We start from the raw sequence: 24,334 nt of genomic DNA on the forward strand, positions 1-24,334 counted from the left end.
TACAGATGAAAAGCCACAAACCAGAAAAGGCTCACATTTGTTTAAGTTTTAGTAAGTTTGAGTTCTCTCTATTGAACTATATGATTTCGTTTCGCAATTTATATACTGATTTTTTTTTATACCTGTGTTAAATATTTTACGAAAATTATATATAAAATCACGATATCTGAAAGTTTGGACTGTATTTAACCTCGATCTGAAATCGCGCGCGGTTAGCGAACATCGGACGACCAATCAAAGCACGATAATTGTGTGTCCTCAGTAATTAATATAAAACGAACGTGTTCATTACTGATCACTGCCGACTTTCCGGAGTTTTTTTACGCGGAATAATATATCAATGTCGTAAATAAGTAATGTTCACATCCGATTGAATTTCCGTTTCATTTTCTAAACCAATACATCACTGTCCTATCTAACTATCTCTAAACATTCGGAATTAGTGATTGTAACCTAAGAGACAGGAAAATATAAGTTTGCATTATTTTTAAAAGCATTGGACAGCTAATCGCGAAGCTGTGATATATCAAATTCTCGGTTTCTATAATTTGAGGGTAAACTTTCATAGAAAGGGTATTTATTAACTTTATAACGTCTTTACGTTTCATGAAACATTATATCACTGTCCTGCCTGTTTTTCAACAATAGAATATTACTTAAACTAAGAATAATCATATCAGAAAAAGTGACGTAATATTAAAGAAGAAATGGGTATATAATTAATGCCTCCAATAGGACAGCACTCCTCTTTCCCTTAACACAAGGAATAAAACAGGAAGATACACTTAAAGAGAAAGAAGATACAATGAGAACAATTAAAACACATAAATCGGAGAAAAACAGACCACAACGAAAAAAACGACAAAACAGTCCATAACAACCATCACAATATAACCAACTCATAATAAGGGTTTCCAGGGTTTCCTGAGGTTTCAGCAGTTTTTGATACCTTAGTAATACCGACAGTAAATGGTCAAACTACAATAAGCTGCGGCTAACATGTGCCTATTTCAAAATGCAACCCTCTTATACAAAAACAAAATACAAGGTTGTTGCCGCATTAAGGCGTTTATATATATGTTACACACAAAAGTATTTAATTTGAATTCATCTATTTGTTATACTTTTGTCCTTACTTCGACAAAAATGGATCTAAAACATTTTTCTTTATTGCTTTACTTACTGATATATAAATAAATTAGTTATATTGTACCTTGTTTTTTCAGTGTTTTGTCTTCCTTGATTGTAAGAATCTAGTCAATACATCTCTCCTTTTGTTCAGTAAATATGATTCTCATTGAACAAGGAATTCGACACCTAAAACATAATTACTTATTTCCCTGACCATTCTGATGGAAAGAAAGGCGAATTAATTCACTGAAGATGTAATACCAACGTGTATAAATCTTTATAACACAACACCAAATATGGTATAAAGTAAACCGTGCACATCTGGAAGATCACCGAAGCGACAAATTTAAAAAGTGTCAAAAAACAGAAGCTGCAAAGTCGATACAACAAGAAAACAAATCCTGACATATGCAAAGAAAAAAACCCACAGAAGCTGAAGGGCCAGTCTGACTGATTTTTGTAAAGAAACTATAATTCTGAAAACAGAGATTCATGTACTTAAAAACCAGAAGTAAAATCAGATATCTCATAAGATTAATTCTTTTAAAATAGGGAACCAGTTTATAACCAAATTATTGAACTTCCAAGACACATATATACTACCGAATATAACTAGGGAGCGGGAAAAGGAAAATGTCATGCAAATTAAAAATAATAACAAAAGAAATATTTAAATATAACTGACATTTTAGTTAAGGACCCAGTTAACATATCACGTATATGTTTAAATGCTCGTTTATAGCATTAATTACTATAATAATTATATGACTTAATATGAAATAGCATACATATATCTATTTGTATAATTGATGACGTTATTGATAGGAGAAAATTATAAATTCATAGTTAATGTTGTCTGACAAAGTAGTTCCATAATGAACCCATGTTCACTTTTCATTCCCCCTCCCGCGGGATAACACCATTGTCATTTAAGGAAAACTACAGAACAGAGCTGTACTATTAAAGTTTTTTTTTACAATGCTTTGATGTCGTGTCCGGATCTTCGATTGTAGGTTGTTTTGTTTTTCGATTTAAAAATGTTTAGTATGACGTCCATTATCAGTGTACTAGTATACATATTTTTTAGAGGCCAGCTGAAGGACACTTACGGGTGCGGGAGTTCTCGCTACATTGAAGATCCATTGGTGGCCTTCGGCTGTTGTGCTCTATGGTCGGGTTGTTATCACTTTGACACATTCCCCATTACCTTTCTCAATTTTATCCACGAGAACTTATAACCCTTTTTTTAATGATTGCACTGACGTGGGTTTCAGATTTTAGAAAATTTTTTAGATGCAACAAAAAAGAAAGTGGTGATCATTTTATTCATTATTGTCTTTTTTGTTTTTACCAAATACAAGTTCTTAAATTTGAAGGATTCCTCATTTCTGTGATTTTCCGAAAGAAAACAGGACTCGTAATGAGTAATTTATCAACGTCAAGTCATTCTCGTTCCTTTATAGAGTGATGTTCCATGACACAGAAACATTGCCAGAGAAGGGGAAAAATCCAGTTCTATCACGACTGATATTTTGAGAAAAATAAATCAATCGAACAGCCCCTTAACACATTCATCATGTTAAGTGATAGTGAAGCGATAACATCATTAATCCTAGCGAGGTTAATTACAACTTTGCTTGCCGTTTGATACATTTCCTTTCTTTTTAATTGTTTACGTAACATTGCACTCCTTCTCGGAAGAATAACATCCCCAGTTTTGCAAAATAAATATAAGATTCTCCGATCGCAGAATACCGTTTTGAAGCGGTGTAAACTATTTTGTAAGACAATTAAATTAATTCTATTATGTCAATCATCAATGTCGATAATTGGTTCTTTGTTTAAGGAGGAAACACAAACATTATTATAAATAAAGAGACAGGGGCGATAATTATACACTCGCCATTATAGACATGCTGTGAATCCATTGTTTCTTTTATATCAAACTAGAACACACCCGCAAAATTGCGGGTATATACAGCTTGTGGACTGTTGTAGACTGATTTTTTTTTGTAAAAGATAGTATGTATGGGAAATTTCATAAAAGGTATCAACAGCCTTCTCCCTTGTTCAAAAGTCCGATATTTGTTTCCTATCTGTTAAATTCAAATATGTTCGTGTGTCTGGCCTCAGACCACAATTATTCTCCTCCTTTGCTACAATGCTGCTTTTGGTAAAAGTCAAAAAAAATTAACAATTTGCACTGTTTCAAAAATGAAATAAATCTAACTGCTTATATAGACCATTATTAGTCTAATAAAATATGCTTCTAGAACAATCCGTCAGTGTTTTTTTTCTTTTGAGAGCCTCATTAAGATGTCAATGGTAGGATATGCATCCTGTTTAATTACTAAGGCTAATTTGAGAGGTGGTCGGAGGGGTCCTGACCCCTAAATCCCGCGCTGAAAACCATGAAGTCCAGAGATGCAGAATTAAAAGAGATGCATATCCCGAAATCACGAAATCGAAAAATATATTCCCGGATCCAGTAATTTAAGGATCAATCCCCAAATCTCGAGCTTAAAAAACACACGATTTCGACGCCCCGAAAAATGCTCGCCTACTTTTAATCTCTACCTTACTTTCATTTATTTGATTGCATTATTTCAATTTAGATATCATGCAATTATATCTATGGTTATATCTCCCTAAGGGAAGATGACATTTTAAAAATAACGTAGACGTGATATATGATGTTCACTGAGGTAACTTTCCAACAGAGACCAATTGACGTAGAAATTAGCAAATATAGGTCAACGTACAAGCTGTGAAACGTTGAATTTATTAGGTCATAGAAAGTTTGGTTTCGAGAGCTGATAATGAAGGTACAATGTAACTACTAAAACACGTGCATGTTGTAATCCCTGGAATCAATATCGAACTTTTGTTACCAGAATGGTAACACCCGTAGCACCTGAGATAATCCACGATTTTATGGTTGGGTCTGTGTTGTTCAGTCTTAAGATACCAATGTTGTATTTGTATACTGTTGGTGTTAGGTCGTTTTTTCTTTTGTTTTATCATGTCGTTGTTAGTTTGTTTTATCATGTCGTTGTTAGTTTGTTTTATCATGTCGTTGTTAGTTTGTTTTATCATGTCGTTGTTAGTTTGTTTTATCATGTCGTTGTTAGTTTGTTTTATCATGTCGTTGTTAGTTTGTTTTAACATGTCGTTGTTAGTTTGTTTTATCATGTCGTTGTTAGGTCGTTTTATCATGTCGTTGTTAGGTCGTTTTATCATGTCGTTGTTAGGTCGTTTTATCATGTCGTTGTTAGGTCGTTTTATCATGTCGTTGTTAGGTCGTTTTATCATGTCGTTGTTAGGTCGTTTTATCATGTCGTTGTTAGGTCGTTTTATCATGTCGTTGTTAGGTCGTTTTATCATGTCGTTGTTAGGTCGTTTTATCATGTCGTTGTTAGGTCGTTTTTTCATGTCGTTGTTAGGTCGTTTTTTCATGTCGTTGTTAGGTCGTTTTATCATGTCGTTGTTAGGTCGTTTTATCATGTCGTTGTTAGGTCGTTTTATCATGTCGTTGTTAGGTCGTTTTATCATGTCGTTGTTAGGTCGTTTTATCATGTCGTTGTTAGGTCGTTTTATCATGTCGTTGTTAGGTCGTTTTATCATGTCGTTGTTAGGTCGTTTTATCATGTCGTTGTTAGTTCGTTTTATCATGTCGTTGTTAGTTCGTTTTATCATGTGGTTGTTAGTTCGTTTTATCATGTCGTTGTTAGTTCGTTTTATCATGTCGTTGTTAGGTCGTTTTATCATGTCGTTGTTAGGTCGTTTTATCATGTCGTTGTTAGGTCGTTTTATCATGTCAATGTTAGGTCGTTTTATCATGTCGTTGTTAGGTCGTTTTATCATGTCGTTGTTAGGTCGTTTTATCATGTCGTTGTTAGGTCGTTTTATCATGTCGTTGTTAGGTCGTTTTATCATGTCGTTGTTAGGTCGTTTTATCATGTCGTTGTCAGGTCGTTTTATCATGTCGTTGTTAGGTCGTTTTATCATGTCGTTGTTAGGTCGTTTTATCATGTCGTTGTTAGGTCGTTTTATCATGTCGTTGTTAGGTCGTTTTATCATGTCGTTGTTAGGTCGTTTTATCATGTCGTTGTTAGGTCGTTTTATCATGTCGTTGTTAGGTCGTTTTATCATGTCGTTGTTAGGTCGTTTTATCATGTCGTTGTTAGGTCGTTTTATCATGTCGTTGTTAGGTCGTTTTATCATGTCGTTGTTAGGTCGTTTTATCATGTCGTTGTTAGGTCGTTTTATCATGTCGTTGTTAGGTCGTTTTATCATGTCGTTGTTAGTTCGTTTTATCATGTCGTTGTTAGTTCGTTTTATCATGTCGTTGTTAGTTCGTTTTATCATGTCGTTGTTAGTGTGTTTTATCATGTCGTTGTTAGTGTGTTTTATCATGTCGTTGTTAGTGTGTTTTATCATGTCGTTGTTAGTGTGTTTTATCATGTCGTTGTTAGTGTGTTTTATCATGTCGTTGTTAGTGTGTTTTATCCTGTCGTTGTTAGTTTGTTTTATCCTGTCGTTGTTAGTTTGTTTTATCCTGTCGTTGTTAGTTTGTTTTATCATGTCGTTGTTAGGTCGTTTTATCATGTCGTTGTTAGTTTGTTTTATCATGTCGTTGTTAGTTTGTTTTATCATGTCGTTGTTAGTTTGTTTTATCATGTCGTTGTTAGTTTGTTTTATCCTGTCGTTGTTAGTTTGTTTTATCCTGTCGTTGTTAGTTTGTTTTATCCTGTCGTTGTTAGTTTGTTTTCTAATTGGGTTGAATGTCCCCTTTTGTTCATACTTTCGTTACCATTTTGCATTTAACCTGAAGTTGACGAGACAATGAATGTCCGGAACTCGCCACGGTCTTTTGCAAAAATGGCACGGACATGTTGGCTTTAAATTCCATGAAATTCGGCATATATGTATAAGTTAGCGCTCCATATCAACAAACCAAACAACATGTAAATCTTTCAATCATCTCATTTAATACTCTATTTTAAGACGTCTATCGTATGGAATTTCTGCTGCATAATTTCTGGACCACATGGAATTTGAATATGAAAATATCATTAAAATAAACGATCAAAAGATAACAGAATCCAGCTAAACATCCGTTTGTATTTCATTCTGACTTGCTATCTAATCACAGAAGAAGTCAAGGTTCAGAAACGCATTAGCCCCATGGGAAACTTTCATCCTAGTTACAATTTGATGAAACTGATGTAGCAGAACCACACATAACATTATCTTAATGAAACTATAGCACATATTTGTTTTTTTTGTTTTATTTTCAATGCTGAATGTTCAAAACTTGACAAAGAAAAATAGATTGTTTAGAAGGGCAAAAGGAAAACGTCTCCAAAATTGGGTAGTTCTGACAGAAAATGTTGAATAATTTAAATAGCAGGTTTCTTAATGATAATGATTTAAATATAATGCAATTAGATATTTTCACATTAAATCAAACTTTGGCACAAAGAATTATAGATCGCTACATTTCAACGTATTTGGCCGTCGCCCGCCCTCTCATTCTATTCCGATTTTACAATTTTTCTAACATCAGTTTACTCAATATTTTAATAATGACCTGGTAAAAAAATTATGCTTTCTTATTTGTTCAGCCTACCCCCTCTCCTCCCCCCCCCCCCCAAAAAAAAAAGGTTTTGGAATCGAAATAAACAAAGCCACAATCATGTTTTTCGAATTTTAATATCAAAGATCAACATAAATAATGTTGTGTCGTTTTTTTAGACTTGCAAAGCATATCCGACTTTTTAGTAGTCATTAACTAAAACATTCTGTGACAAAGATTTCATTTGAATAGTTTAAGACGCGGAACCATCCTTATTCAAAAGGGAGAATGAGGTATGGGGGTTCCAACACATACAAGTCATACAATAGAAGCATTACATAGTTGTCCCCCTTGATGACAAGTGCATTCTCAATCAACAAACATAACTGCACATGAAATAGGTACCCATTCATCCTGATATGATGTCAAGACAGAGTTTGTTACCTTATTAAACTATGTTAACGTATTATCTTAACCACCCTTTTAGCGTATTAAGCTATTAGACAATTCTTGACAGAGGAAAACCTGCTCTTTTAAAATCTCCGTTAAATCTAGACTTAAAGGCATAATAATGAAACACGTCGACCTCGGGAGGAATATTCAATCAATGTAATTTACGATTGAAAGATTTTCTTCTAAACTTTGAATTTATTTGATGAATAATGTTTTACTACGCACAAAAACGACAGTAAGAAGGTCCAGAGGGATTCCGAATTTCGATTATAAAGTCATTCGAGTCACCTCGGAACGTCGTCTACGTCAGATTACCCGGACGTGTAATCTCATGTGGCGCAATGATATATGATTTAATCAATATCATTCCGCATGGGAATACAGGTCCTACGCCGAATTTACTTGAAGTGGCATATGAAATATACTATTGTGGAGTTATAAAGAACATTGATTTGACAGCAGCTATGCTTTATGAAATTACAATTGATAAAGAAAGAGTTCTAGTATCAAAGGTCATATTTCATGGCGCTATATTTCTGAATAAATATTATTGAATCAGAGAATAGCATCAAAACATAGAAAACAAAGAGAAATTCCCCCAAACCTCACCAAGAGTATGATAAAAGCGTCTTGATCTCAAATGGAAGCATTTCTTTTAAAATTATTTCAAAAGTCCATTTATCACATTTTAAACATACATTGCTTGATTCTATTTTTTTATGGCATGTAATTTGCAAAGATAATCTGTATGAATGATATGATATGATGTTTAACGTTTTAATTATAGCTTCAAAACTTTAAGCCACATATTTTATTTGAAAAATCAAAATGTTTCGTCGTTTAATATTTTATTTATTACTTTATAATTATAATCCAGACATTTCATTCCTTTCTATCCAAGTGCTGCTGTGTTTAATATTAGATTTATTACTTCAGTATTATAAGCCAAACATTATATTTGTATAATTCAAGGTGATTATATGATCTGGCCATTAAAATGTTCTTAAAAATGAAATATATTATTCCATATGTAAAAAAAGTTTATATAATTTAATCTCTGATAAAAACTTAAAACAAAACTGATTTTTTTAGAAAAATTTATTAGCAGAAAAGTTTTGACAATTATCGGTGCAGAATTTCAGCAATTGCCCTTCTTATCTGAACTGTAATATACCCAAATCGTATGGATTTATCTATTTAAAAATTAGAAGACGTCTTTAAGCTGATAATATGGTTTGACTGTAACTTTGGTCCTTTTCTTCATATTATAAGACTTTTATCGTGTTAAACGAATTTTAATCCTTTTATTTGTTCTAATTTTTACAATTTTTACAACACTAGTAGTTGCCTGTATTATTGACGCTAATGAAATGTTTTATTTTTGCGCATTGACATATAGTTTGTGGCGCAAATGAAATGACAATTGGCGCAAAAGCTGAGCACTATGTTCAGTAGTTCATGGATAGGTTATCCTGGTGACAATTCTTGCAAAACAATGCAAAGGTATATTATAATTCCTTATTCATGACTAAAAGTCATATTTGTTTTTGGTATTACACCGAACTGTGAATGGTCATATATAATACAATAACTTCAATGCGATGGTTCTGAATACAATTTTGTCTCTAAATAGTTTGTGTATGAGTTTGAATTGTTCAAAGACATTATTGCTCTTAAAATATTTCCAATTGTTCAAAATTTGATTTCACTAAATGATTCGACCCCTCTTTAAGTAATTCCACGTACAAACTATTTGACGTACAGCTGCTGATAGAGTTTTATCAAGGAAAGACCATTTATTGATAAAAAATCATATTCATCATTATGTTTGACTTCAAAGAATATCATTGTCTTTGTATAGCAATTTATTAATCTAATAAACGTTAATATGACTAAGATCTGGACTGCATCACTAGTTTCAAATATTATAGAAATTGATTTCAGTAAAATATAGAAATGTTGAAAAGGCCATTTAGCAAAAAGGTTGAATGAAACTTGCTAACGAGTGGAATATTATTGCATTCCTTTTTAACTTCAAAGTTCTGGAAATAATATTTAGTAGAGTTATTCTGTTTTTTTTCTTTCTTTGTACTCTTTTTAATCTGTGTTTGTAACCTTGGTGACCAAGATCAGTCACACAGTCACATGCATGAAAAACGGAGCGTAAATTGTTTCTATAATTAAAAAGTTTTAAATATTTGATCAAAAGTTTTAATCCTCATTTTGTTGATAATTTTTTCATTTACGTTGTCTGTGCTTCTAATATTTTACTTTTCCATAACCTTTAAAGAAACGCAAAGCCTCTTAAAATTTCTTGGAATGTCAAAAGAACGTACACGCCTGAAATCGAGTTTGATTATTTGTAAAGTTGACCAACAAATCAATGTTTTCTCATGTTGTTTCCATTAAAAGAAATGTTTTGTAATAATCAAAAATCCTGTTTCAGTAGGTAGGACATCCGGGTGGAAAGGGAAAATAAAACACAATGTCTCCTGTAAATAGCAGCTAATTTATGTACGTTTTAAAGAATCTATGTGAAATGTTACCCAAATAAATAGTTTAGCTGGAATTGTTTTGGTATTGTGTATTTTTTCAAAAACAGACAGTCAAGGCCTTGTTATTGTCAGAATGAGGTCGTTCTATTGTTAGAATAATGTCGTTCTATTGGCAGAATGCGGTCATTCTATTGTTTACATGTTTTAAAGTTGGACATTTTTTGGCGACAGAATGTATATGAAGCTGGCACACTGCGTCGAACAGGAAATGTCAACCTCTACTCCAAAGTATACTGTACAAAAGAAAAGAATCAACAGGTTCAAGAACAAAAATCAAATTACTTTTAATTATATAGCAACTTACTCTAACTACTCTACACCCCTCATACATATAGCATTTGCAAATTTTGAATTTGATATACATGTACCTGGCCCAAAACAAATTCCCGCCAATGCTATGCTTGTGCTATGCAATTTTATCTATTATATATTAAAAAAACGCTATATATTGAAAATGCACATAACAAAAAAGTTTTGAAACATAAAAGTAACAGAAACACACATGTCCAATGGCTTTTTAACACAATTAAAAAAAAAGATAAGTAAAAATATTTTTAATTTTATTGGTATAGTAAACGATAGAGTATAACTTTGCCTATAACACTATATGTTTATCACATGAAAGAAATGATGAGATTCCTTTAATGATTGAAAGATTAGGTTTACACGAATATAAATATTTTTGATTTCAAACAAGTTATATTTTTTTATTTATGTGTTTTACTTTTGTAATTTAATTTAATGGCATATACTACAGAGCAATCATTACTGAAAATTCGATGACTAAAATAATTTAAAAAATTAAATTTAATTACAGAACTTTGTAAAACTGTCACTGACATATGTTTACTAAATAAATTATGAAATAAAAACCAAAAGTACCATACCTTAAAAAGTAACTTTAGGACTGCAGCGGCCATTTTGGTTACTAGTATATACAGCTTCCGGTTTATTGATATAATCAAAGCTGCTTTATATTAACCAGACAAATTTGTCTTACTTAGTGTCAGTTCATATTCGTGGTTTATTTTATAACGATCTGTTAGGTCGAACTGAAAACTGTTATTTAGTTATAAAAGACGGAATTCCACAAATTGTCGTAAATGGTCAGAACATAAATCCAGATGCACTTCGGATTACACTTTGGTTTATCCTAATACTTATTAAGCTCTCATAGAAAGGCGCCTATTAGTGCAATTATTTGAAAATCTTTATTGTTTTAAATCCAAACTATTTTATGTCTTTCAGTCATGAAACTCGACATCGCAATGAAATCACGAAATATCTTCTGTCATCGAAAGCTCGTGGGATAAATACAAAGTGTTTTCACAAAATGTCAAATCTTCTGCGAACTCAGTGATAATAAAAATAAATGGCTAAATACGGGAAAGCGCAAACAACCATATAATATGCCAAGAACCCTTAACTAAATAAAATGTCTATTAGATCTTACGGTAAAGAACTGAAAACAATGGAATCTGAAATCACAGTGTGTTCTTCTATTAAATAAAACCACAATCAATAGAATATAAAACAAAATGCATTACTAAACATCAGATACGGACGCGGAGTTTTAATTTAACGACAGGCAGGAAATGAAGTTACCTGATTCCGCGGGATTCCTCCGCTTTTCTCAAAACAAGATACAATCAGAATTTGGACGTCAATATTATCTTCTATTTGTTTGATCATAATAAGAGTTGATGTTTTATTAGGCCGTTCAAATAACTCATTGTTATTTCTAAAGTTTGTAATAAAATGGGCATTTGGCTGGTAAATTAAGTTAATTATCGTTTTTATATTATGTATAAAAACATATAATATATGTCGTATGAGACATGAAAAAAAAAGTATCAAAGCAAACTAACAAAGCATCAAAAGTATTAGCCAGGTAAGCGAATTTACATTTACGCCTGCTAATTCATGACTGTTTTGTTAGAACAATTGACGAAGCCTAATACCCAAACTTCAGGACAAACATAATTTTTCTCAGGCGTCAATTAAAAAGTCCAAAATTATGATTCATAGTGGGTTCTTAAATATATGTATAAATTTGTGAGCATCTGATAAACACTCCATTGAGCTGTATACGTACCGATTAACGGACAAAACATGAAAGCTTAATGAAAAAAGTAACTCTATATATAGAAGTCAACAGAACAGCTTGTGAGTTAAAAGCATTTTATCAACGTGGACAAAACCCCTTAAAGCAGACAGCATCTCCTATTTTGCTTATATATATTTTAGGTATATATATGTAATCTAGTGATGATTTTCAAAATTGTAAATCTTTCCCTCAGCTGGTTTAACGTGTTCCTCTTAAATGAAACAAAGCACCTGGGAATACTCCAAGGTTTTAGTTGGGTTCATGATGATCATATGATCATGCAGTATTTAGGTTTCTATGTTGTGTTTTGTGTACTGCTGTCTGTCCGTAGGTCTTTCCTTTTTGTCAGTATATTTTCTACTTATGAATTAAAATTACCGTTTGGTGTCTTTCGCCTCTCTTCAAAAAGAACTTTTAAGGTGGTACCTAACACCTTGACTAAAATTTATTTGGCTCGTTTAATTTTCATAAAATTTTGACAAAATATTTACTTTGACCTTTGAAAAAAGTATAAAAATTCCAAAAACTTGAGCCAATCAATTTCTCGGAAAACATTAGTTGGATATATAGCAGTTTGACATACACTAATTTTGATCATTGAGAAGCTTAATATTTTATTAACAACACAGCTTGACTAAAACGTTTAGTTGATTTTAAGAGTTATCTCCCTGTAGTGTTAGGTGCCACCTTAAAATAAGAGTATATCTAACCGTCTGGTATCCCAAAAGAGCAACGAACCAAATGGAAAACTAATTGATACCAGACATTTCTCTCAATGATTGATTTTCAATTGTCTAGTAAGAACAATTAAAGTTCATATGAAGATGAGTTCAAAGTGTCTAGGTTTCCAAATTTTAATTCCCTTCCTGCGCCCGATTAGTTTAATGTCTGATTTAGTTCACTGCAAACTTTGAAACATTCAAACCATTTTATAGTGTCTAATACAGTATAATTACCTAGTATCTTATTTTAATTAGGTGAGTTTGGTTTAAAGCATTGTGAAAAAACATAGTGAAAATAACCGTGAACGTTAATAAGACTAGCCAAACAATTCCTTAGGAGTTTTGAATTTAAAGTAAGTTGATATAGTTTCCTCATCGATGGAGCTAGCATTGGACACCTATCGGTGGAGCCTGGAGCTATATTTCTATCAGTGAAGACCAGGTCCCAAAAAATATTGCTCAATACAGCCAAGAGCCCAATACGTGGAGACTGGAGCTCAAAAATTAAAGAGGCCGATAGACATGGAAGATGTGTTATACAAGAATCCCTACATAAGGGATGTGGTTTTGCTTCAAATGAAAAAGTTACAACTAATTAAAAGATTAGCGACTAAAATCCTTAACTGATGCGCAATAAACATACTAACCAGCAATCTTTAACTCAAGCAAAGTTTTCTTGAAGGGATAAAACAATTGGACAGGACGAACAGATAGAGATCACCCAAACTAGGAAATTACACATGTGCAAAAAGGGGGATATGCATCTTTTCTCTATAAAATGAATGAGTCATTTTTATTTTAGTTCCAATTGCTTGGATTCAAATGAAATTTTTGCCACTGCATATTAAACAGAACCAAATAAGTCATACATTGCCTTTTTTCTTTATATATGACCTACTGGATAAAATTTGTCACCGTATTTGTTCTTAAATGCGCCACACGAATGGTGATGATATTTTGGACAGGAACTGCATACATTCTCTTCTGTAGCACATGAAACCACCCGGTTGTTGTTGAGCTTCATGTTGCTCAGTTTTAGATTTTAATGTTGTGTTTTACAAATTGACTGATCGATTTTCGTTATTTAGTTTAAAGCTTGATATCTTTTGTCAATGCAATAATGTCGGATAGTGTGTCATTATCTGGTTCCTCTTCTTATCTAACACCTTAAAAAATTATCATGACAAAACAAAATCTTCTAATATCGAGCAGTTTGATTTCATATGCAGACCATCATCTCTAGTCATCGCAAATTATTGTTCGCTGCATTAATTCTACCCAGATACGGCTTATTCCCAGATAAAAACCGTTATAAAGCCATTCCTGTCATTAAAACTGTTTGTAAGAGCTTTTGGAGCAGAAAATTGGACAACTTCTAATTAGTGGATTTGTGCATTCACAGTAAAACATCTATTATTCCCATCTTTGACAATGAAATGACGATTGTATTGTGAAAAATTTCAATCGACAAAAAGCCGGCATGCGGTCCCGTTCTTGTCATTATAAACTAATCTATGGTATGAAGTGATAATGGTAATAGAGGCATAATCCTTTATATTACGTTAATGCCAAACAAATGTATAGAAATAATAAGTAAAAATGGCTATTGATTTATCACTATAAATGGCGGACAATACAACTCGTATCGGAAACGAAATAGGTGATTTGACTTACTGAAAACAGACAGACATGAATATTTATGATATATAGACAAGTCTTTACAGTGACATCAATCGTTAATATGACAACAGTTGGTGTCAATAGATAAGTAAGGGCCTGGTAGAAGTTAAACAAACTTGGTGTCAATAGATAAGTAAGGGACTGGTAGAAGTTAAACAAACTTGGTGTCCTATAATTCTAATGCAACAAAGTTTGTAACGTTCATTTTGATTGGATAACGTCACTTATTTACATGGCATCAGTCGACAATTGATGCTATGGGACGTACGCACAAGCGCGGACGGCATATGACAGATTTTAAATACATGTTTTAACTTTGTTTTCTGTCAGTTTCATTAGAATGGAAATAACGATATTGTATTTTAAGCTCCGACGGCATCAATTGGGGATTTGATGGTCGCAAATACCCGTTTACTGTCTCCGCTAACGCGTCGCCAGTAAACTTAATTTGCGACCATCAAATCCCCAATTGATGCCGTCGGAGCTTAAAATACAATACAGTTATCTCCTAAGTAAGGGCCTGGTAGAAGTTAAACAAACTTGGTGTCAATAGATAAGTAAGGGACTGGTAGAAGTTAAACAAACTTGGTGTCAATAGATAAGTAAGGGCCTGGTAGAAGTTAAACAAACTTGGTGTCAGTAGATAAGTAAGGGACTGGTAGAAGTTAAACAGACTTGGTGTCAATAGATAAGTAAGGGACTGGTAGAAGTTAAACAAACTTGGTGTCAATAGATAAGTAAGGGACTGGTAGAAGTTAAACAAACTTGGTGTCAATAGATAAGTAAGGGCCTGGTAGAAGTTAAACAGACTTGGTGTCAATAGATAAGTAAGGGACTGGTAGAAGTTAAACAAACTTGGTGTCAATAGATAAGTAAGGGACTGGTAGAAGTTAAACAAACTTGGTGTCAATAGATAATTAAGGGGCTAGTAGAAGTTAAACAAACTTGGTGTCAATAGATAAGTAAGGGCCTGGTAGAAGTTAAACAAACTTGGTGTCAATAGATAAGTAAGGGACTGGTAGAAGTTAAACAAACTTGGTGTCAATAGATAAGTAAGGGACTGGTAGAAGTTAAACAAACTTGGTGTCAATAGATAAGTAAGGGACTGGTAGAAGTTAAACAAACTTGGTGTCAATAGATAAGTAAGGGACTGGTAGAAGTTAAACAAACTTGGTGTCAATAGATAAGTAAGGGACTGGTAGAAGTTAAACAAACTTGGTGTCAATAGATAAGTAAGGGCCTGGTAGAAGTTAAACAAACTGCTGACGAAATTGGAATCTGTTTTCGACTTTACACTATTGACCTATAAGTCTATTAGTTTGCTGCAAATGTTGGTGCACGTTTCGCCCCTTGCAAGGTTCGGCACACGAAAGACGAAAGGCTGCAGTTAAGCTAAACGTTCAAATATTGGCTTATAATTTGTGTCACTAAATCAAAGCAGGCCATTTCAAAAACTGACGAAAAAGTAACAAACTGGGAGACATTTCTATGTGTATCCAATAACTTTAAAATTCGACCACCTAATTCGAGAACGATTTAGGTGTTTAGGTCAGCGTTAACATTTTTTCAGGTTATATAAATAATTCTACTTTTTCTCTCAAAACAGTTGATTTGTATTTCATATATCATTGCCTCCATTATTTTTGTGGACAATATTTATTTTATAGAAATAATTAGAAGCGATTAAATATAAAATGAAGATTATGACAAGACAGACAAAGATGCCTTAGAATAAATATAAGTTATATTGTTAACTTGAAACCATTTCATGTACAATATCAAATACATTAGTCAAAGTAAATCGTATTCCTTTTGATGTATTTATATAAAGATTGCAAAAGGCACTATAATCGATAAAAATGATTTCAAAAGCGCTAATTGGAGGTGACACGACTGAAACAACAAATAGATACAATTTGTTTAGATCATCCTATTCCATGCAAGAACTATTTAAGGACAAAATATTATTTCTGAAAATTATCACCATTACTATATCTTTATGAGCATTCACAGTTCAGTTCTACATGGGAATAAAATACTCCGACGGCGCATTAATCTTATTGTATTGTCCTATAGAGAGGTGTTATAGACCGATAATTGAAAACTAAGCAAGGCTTTTTGTTCTATTCACTTTTGGTTATTAGTTTATTGAACAAGTATTCGTACATCTATAACGTTAAATTGTTTTCTACTTATAAGTTCAGCAAGTGTTAAATGTTAAAATTGAGAATGGAAATTGGGAATGTGTCAAAGAGACAACAACCCGACCAAAATAAAAAACACAACAGCAGAAGGTCACCAACAGGTCTTCAATGTTGCGAGAAATTCCCGCACCCGGAAGCGTCCTTCAGCTGGCCCCTAAACAAATATATACTAGTTCAGTGATAATGAACGCCATGCAAATTGTTTTCTTCTCATAAGTTCAGCAAGTGTTAAATGTTAACATTGAGAATGGAAATGGGGAATGTGTCAAAGAGACAACTACCCAACCATAGAGCAGACAACAGCCGAAGACAACCAATGGGTCTTCAATACAGCTAGAAACTAAAATTAAAAATCATACAAGACTAACAAAGACCAAAGGCTCCTGACTTGGGACAGACGTAAAATGGTATTCATTTAGAGTACTGAAGAGAGATTTCTCTGTTTTAGTACATGTTATACATGTAACTGAAGCACGATAGATTTTTCGCTGTAATGGAAACCATGTGTGGCCTTTTGCTGTTTTCGGCTCTTATGTTGAATTGGTTTTTCTTCAGTAAAATGCACATCATTTTCATTCTCAATTCTTTTGACGCTTTGTAAATTTAACATCATGCAAGATTGACTTCAAATGAATTCATTTATGTTAAGATTCCCTCCCATTACTAAGTTCTTTGTGCTGCTTGTTAACATAAGCAACACGACGGGTGTCACATGTGGAACAGGATCTACCTACTCTTCCGGATTACCTGAGATCACCCCTAGATTTTGGTGGGTTTTTTGTATGTTATGTCATGTGTTCTATTATTTGCCTGTTTTTCGTCTTTCATTTTTAGCCATGGCGTTGTCAGTTTATTTTAGATTTATGAGTTTGACTGTCCCTCTGGTATCTTTCGTCCCTCTTTTATTAAGTTTTATTCAAGTATTTTGATTGGATGCAATAAAACTGCAGGATTTAATTTGTTTTACATAAAAAAACCTTGAATTAATCACCAAGAATTAAACGATTTTAACATAAAAATCACAACGATGCTTTTAAACAATATTTGTCCTCCTGCCGGAAACGCATTTAAATTATTTATTCCAAAAATAAACAACACTTATATGACATTTACGTAAAAATTCATACAATATCGATGAAATTAATTTCTCTGATTATTATTCATGTTCCACTTGAAAATTTCTGTAGAGAAATTTGTCATTCCCCATAATACAATTTAGTTTACGGTTTAATGGAGAATTTTTCTGTAATTTCACTTGAATGTGTCTTCAGAAATTGAAATTCTAATCATTCGGGCATTTAAATCGTATGAAATCAACTAAACGACTAAGATTAGATCTTTAATAGTTTTCTAAGCAAATTGGAATTTGATTGAATGGAGTTTTTCAATCTGGAGTTGACGATTTTGCCGCAAAAGAAGTGGTCCTTAGCTAATATATAAAGTGCTGAAGCCCAAAAAGTTGTTTTAGACAAAACATTATCATGACAAAATAATGGTAGAATTACTGTAGTCCTCTGACATTGTTCTAAGATAAAACGCAATTAAAAATAAACGAATTCGCAACTCAGACCGACACATTATATACTTGTGTTCTATATATTTGTAAAATAAAAAGAGGTAGACTTGGTAAGAGGATTATATTTAAATATTTTATCCCCTCCTACCCCCCCCCCCCAAAAAAAAAATTAATCCAACAAAGAAAAAAGAAAGAAAAAAAGAGGGAAAAAAGAAAGCAAAACGCCAACATATCTGTTCAAATATGTTTCTATAATTAATGGGATGTCTAATTTATTTAAACGGTTTAATTTGAAATGGTCTTCTAATAAAGATTATTATAAAAAATACACAAGTTTCTAGACTTGTACTCTTATATATCGGCATCTTGAAGCATCTTAACTATAGTTGATCGTCATCTATATACATAATACATACAGTCTAAACGATTATTTAGCAGTCGAGTTAACCCAAGCATATTTTGTTTCTTTGAACAAGCTGTTATATGGAAACATCGCCGTTTATTTAATGAGATTACATAAGGCATGACGCACTAATAGTATAATGGAGTTTTCATGACTGCAAAATGTGTAATCCGCATGCTTATATATAGGCATTAAAGTTGCACTCATTTTTTTTCTTAGTACCTCTCCACGACTCACGAGGAAAACAAAATAGGTGTGATGCATCGATATCATTTTATAACTTTAATTGAATTACATTTTTTTTATTATTGTTAATAAAGATTTTTTTTCATTGTTTTGGATTTTTTAATGTTTGAACGCTTTTAAAGTTATTTTTTTTCTCCTACTGAATAATTTTAATTTCCTCAACTGATTATGACTAAATTAGAATAACATGAGAATGATATGGATTCCGAAAATCCCACAGATTAATTCTGAAAATCTTGTGTTGGTCATCGAAAAAATTAAAACAACACTTTATAAATTCCGAAGCACTTTTCTGGATTTACCTTTTATAATGTACATACAAAGCAGAATATATAAAAGCAAAGAATGTACAAGTCCTGAAGTAGTTGAAGAGGAATATGACCAGAAAACGCGACTACCATAACAGCCAAATACATTTCAGGTCAATTTTGTCTCAGAGAATTGAAACTTTAGTTTCTAAATATTTTTTCGATCCAAGAACATTTAAATTTAAGAAACTTTAAGGTTTGTTATAGATACCGAACTACTGAGCTGACCATACAAACAAAGAAGACGGTTATGAAGTAATTGAGTCACATGCATGATGTATAGAGTGTGTCTGTCTGTCGTAAAATATGCATCTGCTATATGTATTTATCCTCGCCAACGGTTTGTTTCGAATTAACTAGTTGTTAAATTATTCTATTTCCGCAAAGATAAAGCGAACCAGACACAAGCATTATCAACTTATAAAGTATTCTTTATATTATAAATATATATAACATTAAGAATCATCATATTTAGCGCGAGTGAAGAGATATTTCTTTGAGAAAAAAACAGCAAATGTCAAAGAATTTACCACTGCATGTCAGATCACAAGATTTTTCTTCGACTTAAGAGTGGATCGTGGTACTCAAGTTAGTCGCTTTGAGAATGTTGGTTATGTTCTGTAACTGTCTTGTGCATTTGTTTTGATTGCGTTTTATCTGTATCAAAGAAAATTGTTACAATTAATTGTGCTTAAAAAATAACCATTAAATTGGTAAATATCTACCAGAATGCATCCCGTTATTCTCTTTCAGAGTTGAGTAACAGCAAAAAATAAACTCATAGATACCAGGATTTTTTAAAAATTTATTTACAAAATTGATTATCAATGGTTAAGAACTGGAACACTTGCTGAACAGGAATTTTTGCTCTTTACTGACTGAGGCAAGAAAAGTATTTATGTGGCTTAGTCTTTATACAAAGAAATGCTATCAAGTGTGCCTATTGAAATGTTTTTAGAAGGATCCCATTTTGCACTTTGCTAGTTGATATGAAAAAGATGTGGTATGATTTCCAATAAGACAATTCTTCACAAGAGACCAAACTAACACGCAAAGTAACAACTTTAGGTCGCAGTACGACCCCCAACAACAAGCAAAGCCCATACCGTATGGTCGACTATAAAAGCCCCCAAAATTACAATGTAAAATAATTCAAACGAGAAAACTAACGGCCTTATTTATATATTAAAAAATGAATGATAAACAAAAAGGTAACAAATAAACAAACGACAACAACTGAATTACAGGCTCCTGACTTGGGACAGGCACATACATACATGAGCCTGTGGTAAGCCGTCCTGCAGAGCTTGACTTTTTGACACAGCAGCTTTACGTTGCCAGCTTTCCACAAATCGACCGTTATAACTTATGATAAACTTGTACTGTAATCACAGTAATGTAAGTGCTAGAATGAATTAATTGCAAAGCACTATATCAAGTAAGATCTAATATGTAAAACAACTGTGGCATTTATGACATTAAACAAGCAAACCTTTGTCATATTTGCACTTATCAATAAATATATACACGATGCTAGCATTCCATATAGAATTTTTTGTAAACAAATATTTATCCGAAGAGTCATTCTTTAAAAGTTGTGACGACGTGTGATCCCTCACGACTAATTTTTTTGTTAGTTTTGAGTTTGAATGTTCAGTTAAGCTAGTATGGGAGTCGTTCGCCATCATGAATCTTCAAAACACATTACACCATTGCTCTCAATTTTTTGAATTATAAAATAAGCCATTTTTGAGACAACAATTCAATTTATTTATAATGCCTCTAATTCTAAGTGAAGAAAATCTAATTATTGTTCTAAATTTACAAATACAAGACAACCCTGCATCATAAAAGAGCAAAGTCTAGTTGAAACAACCCAACAGTAATGAAGTATCCATAGTGTAAATACACGTATGAATAATTTACGAACTTTAGAACAAAACGAAAAATTAATCACATTTGCTGTTTGTGGTACAACCATGAACGTGTTGATTATGCCTCATAACAAATTAATAAACCTCCATTAAATCCTGTTATAATTTCTACAAATATTAGAATTTTATTTCCGTTTTATATTCATGTTGATGTGTCAGTAAATGGGAATCGTGCTTTGTAAATGATTATTGGTTGGAGATAGTCAATTTGTTGTTTTAACTAAATGTCATCCATTATAAACGCATATTGAGATATTATTATCGTAATTACAAAAGAGCTTTAGTGTAGAAACCCATGTTTGCTTTCTGTTAAACGTTTACATGATCAGGTTTTAGAAATAACGTCAACCATTTTAACACGTGTTTTAAATAAAGGGGGACAACACATTTGAAATGAACTACATGCAAGTGTAAAGGAAATTCAATTTACCACACATCGCGAAATTGAATCCATTTCTTAGTTCAGAGAACATTTCCTTTTGTAAAGACTCAGGTAGCCAAGAACTACTTCTTGTACATGGCACAGTTAACTAGACATACCACGTTACTAATGTTTTATTATTTGATTTCATTTGAGCCTTGTTTGACAGTAAAAGTATACGTACAGCTAGGGCCTTTTTGGTAAGTAAAAAAGTAATGTTATATAGTAAATTGAAATTCGAAAGGACTTTCAGATAAAATTTGACGCCATGTAAACATCTGGTCCAAGCATTAGTATCTTTGTCAAGTTAGAACCATTAAACTTTCGAGGTTATTAGTATATATGAGGGTCTTGATAGATTCCTTCAATTTGTAATCTTTAAATTCATTCTTTTTTCTCTATCTTTTTCTCTATTTTGCCCATCATTCGTTTTTGTTTAATTTTAATATCCCATGCCATTATTCTATATTCTGATTTTTTTTTAAAATTATTTATCTCTACTCTATGCCTATTTTTCTTTATTCTGAACTTTGTACTCATTATTCTCTATACTGTAAATCCCATTCAGCCCCTCGATTTTTAGGGGTTATTCATTCATTAACTCGATGGTAAACCAACACCTGTCAACTGATGTAGACAATGTTCACCTCTTAATCTCGTTTGCATATCTGGGTCGATTAGGTTGCTGTTTCTTTGACATAAACAGAGGCGGATTTAGGGGGGGCAGGCCCACTTTTTTGGGAAAAAAATGGTTGCTTATATAGGGAATCACTGAGGCGTGACTGGAGCAGGCCCCCTCTTAGACAGACAGTGGGCCCCCTCTTATGAAAATTTCTAGATCCTCCAGTGGTAGAACCAATATACCAGCTCTAATAAATATCTTTTACATAAGTTTTGAGCCATACATTTTTAAGTTGGAAATTTACATGATTTTGTTTTTATTTAGACATCAAAGAGACAACAAAGCTGATGTAATTTGTTATCTAATTCAAGAGATGCTAATCTCTTACTTTTGGTATCATATAGTCGAGCAGATCATAGATACTTAGATATATCTAACCAGATTAAAAATATATCTAGCTTAATATATTTGTTTACAAATATCAAATTGATTGCTGAAATTAAACATGAAACAGATCATATATTATCCCTTGTACGTTAACAGAGATATATCCCGATATGATAAGCTGAAATAATTAAGTGTGCTGGTGGATTTAGAAATTTTGAAAAAGGGGGGTACTATTCCATAGAAGTGAAAATATTCAAAAAAGTTTGGACGCATTTCAGCTAAAACTAAAAATAATCGTTAGAAATATGAGATTAAAAAAAAAAGATAGTTTTGCCATGAACGGGAGGTGTTCGTCCTCTACTTTCTATCATGGATCCGCCACACACTGTTTTTTTTATGTCTTTTTGTTATTTAATTTTTAAAAAAAACGGTGTATTTCTCGCAGACTGAAATCATATTTCTACTTTTGTGACTGATACTTATGATCTGTATCAAATACCCAGAAATATTGCCCTTAAATGGTTAGTTTTAGATTTAATTAAAGTTATGTCTTTTTAGAAACATGTATCTGTATAAAAATAAATATGTCCTACCTTTTCAATAATCTTAAGGATGGCAGCAGCCATTTCTTCTGAATTTTGTCACAATTCCCACAATACAAATCAATCACATGAAATCATCCCGAATTAAGTAGATAAATTTACAGTCTATTATAGAACGATTAATCGCCACTCGGCCAAGGTACCTTTAGATTGGCAATAAATACTTGTCACAAACTTCAATCAGTGCTGAGTGCTGAAGCAACGTAATAAAAAACGTTCATACAACTTTGATTTCTTGGGGTCGATGCATTCCGAAAATCACTGTCATTGTTTATCAGGCGAAATAGTTGATTGGGGAGATTTAATCTAATTTATAAAAAGAGGAAGTCGAGAGTTGAACATCACAATACTAAATTACGTGGTCTTCAATTCGATGTCCTTACAAATCGATTTCCAAGCAAACTAATCGTAATCTACATATACATAGAAACAAGATATTCCTTGTCAAACAAACGTTTTATGACAAACTTATTCTCATGCTATACAAATATGTCATATTAAATAAAGGTCCATCTCATTTGTTCCGAGCGGAATTGATCGGTCTTATTATCCAATATCCGTTAGCTATTCATTAAATGATTATTCCGTAAAATGATATTCAATGGTAGAAAAACTAATGAGAAATCTTAGCTTATGGCTTATTTCTCGGTTTTTCGTTTTAATTTGTTTCTAGCTTTGCTGATTGAAATGATCAGTTCAGGTTTTCTCAGAAAATGCACATGAAAAGAACAGTGCACCTTTTGTAAACAGTACAACTGATTTTAATTAAAAGATGCCTTCTCTTTTTGTAATAATTATTCCTAGAATAAATGTCAGAAAAATCATATATTTGTAATTATTTCTTTCCTGGTGTGTATATAAGTTCCCATGAATTTTTTGCTGCTCAATAGCAATCGATTTTTGTTCACTTGGCGATTTTAGAAATAAGCACTAAATCTTCAATTACATTTGTAACCTTTTAGAAAATTGCACCACACCTGAAGTGGAGCATGCAAAAAACCGCACTTTGTTTTCGAAGATAATTATTAATTGAAATTTGCTGTCGACATTAAATTTTCATAAGTCCGCTAAACACCTTTGCATGACGACAAATTGCACAATTACTTTTATGTCTGTGTTTTCTTTGAACAAATAATTAGGTATAATTATTTCCATAAATATTTCCTACATTTAGATGCGTTGGTTTGATACTGTTATCATTATCAAACAAAGCAGTAAAATTAATTGCTTATTTTGCAAATCGAACAATTTACAATCAAGTTTTGAAAATTATTCAAGCGTTTTTATAACTGCTCTTCCTTTTAGATGTAAATTATGATGGATTTCATATCATAGTGGTGTCAGTTTCAGATTGCTGTCATTTTCACAGGTAAAAGACATCGATAAGTCAATAGAGGCATAGTTCCGTATTCGTCAAAGACACGTTTGATTAATTGCAGCTTGGAATAAAAAAAAAGTTTGCTGA

At 32.4% G+C, this 24,334-nt stretch overlaps 2 protein-coding genes across 5 annotated transcripts in view; one reads left to right on the forward strand and one right to left on the reverse strand.

The window, feature by feature from the left end:
* Positions 1-24,334, reverse strand: part of LOC134692900 (uncharacterized) — a 130,911-nt gene that overhangs the window by 67,522 nt on the left and 39,055 nt on the right. Inside the window, exon 1 of one of the 4 annotated variants that reach the window (XM_063553530.1) lies at positions 22,861-23,281. The exons of 2 other annotated variants lie outside the window; for them this stretch is intronic. In XM_063553530.1, coding sequence (XP_063409600.1) covers positions 22,861-22,893 — 33 coding nt within the window. In that variant the 5' untranslated portion in view covers positions 22,894-23,281. Of the gene's footprint in view, positions 1-10,604; positions 10,653-22,860; positions 23,282-24,334 lie in introns of those variants that run through there. One more of the 4 variants, XM_063553531.1, reaches the window with a different exon arrangement.
* Positions 3,448-6,349, forward strand: LOC134693500 (uncharacterized). The gene is given in 5 exon segments (XM_063554336.1): positions 3,448-3,456; positions 4,815-4,881; positions 5,103-5,121; positions 5,391-5,457; positions 6,287-6,349. Coding segments are annotated over 5 exon segments (225 nt in total).

This window comes from Mytilus trossulus, chromosome 12 (assembly GCF_036588685.1).
Source record: "Mytilus trossulus isolate FHL-02 chromosome 12, PNRI_Mtr1.1.1.hap1, whole genome shotgun sequence".
NCBI classification, from domain to species: domain Eukaryota; kingdom Metazoa; phylum Mollusca; class Bivalvia; order Mytilida; family Mytilidae; genus Mytilus; species Mytilus trossulus.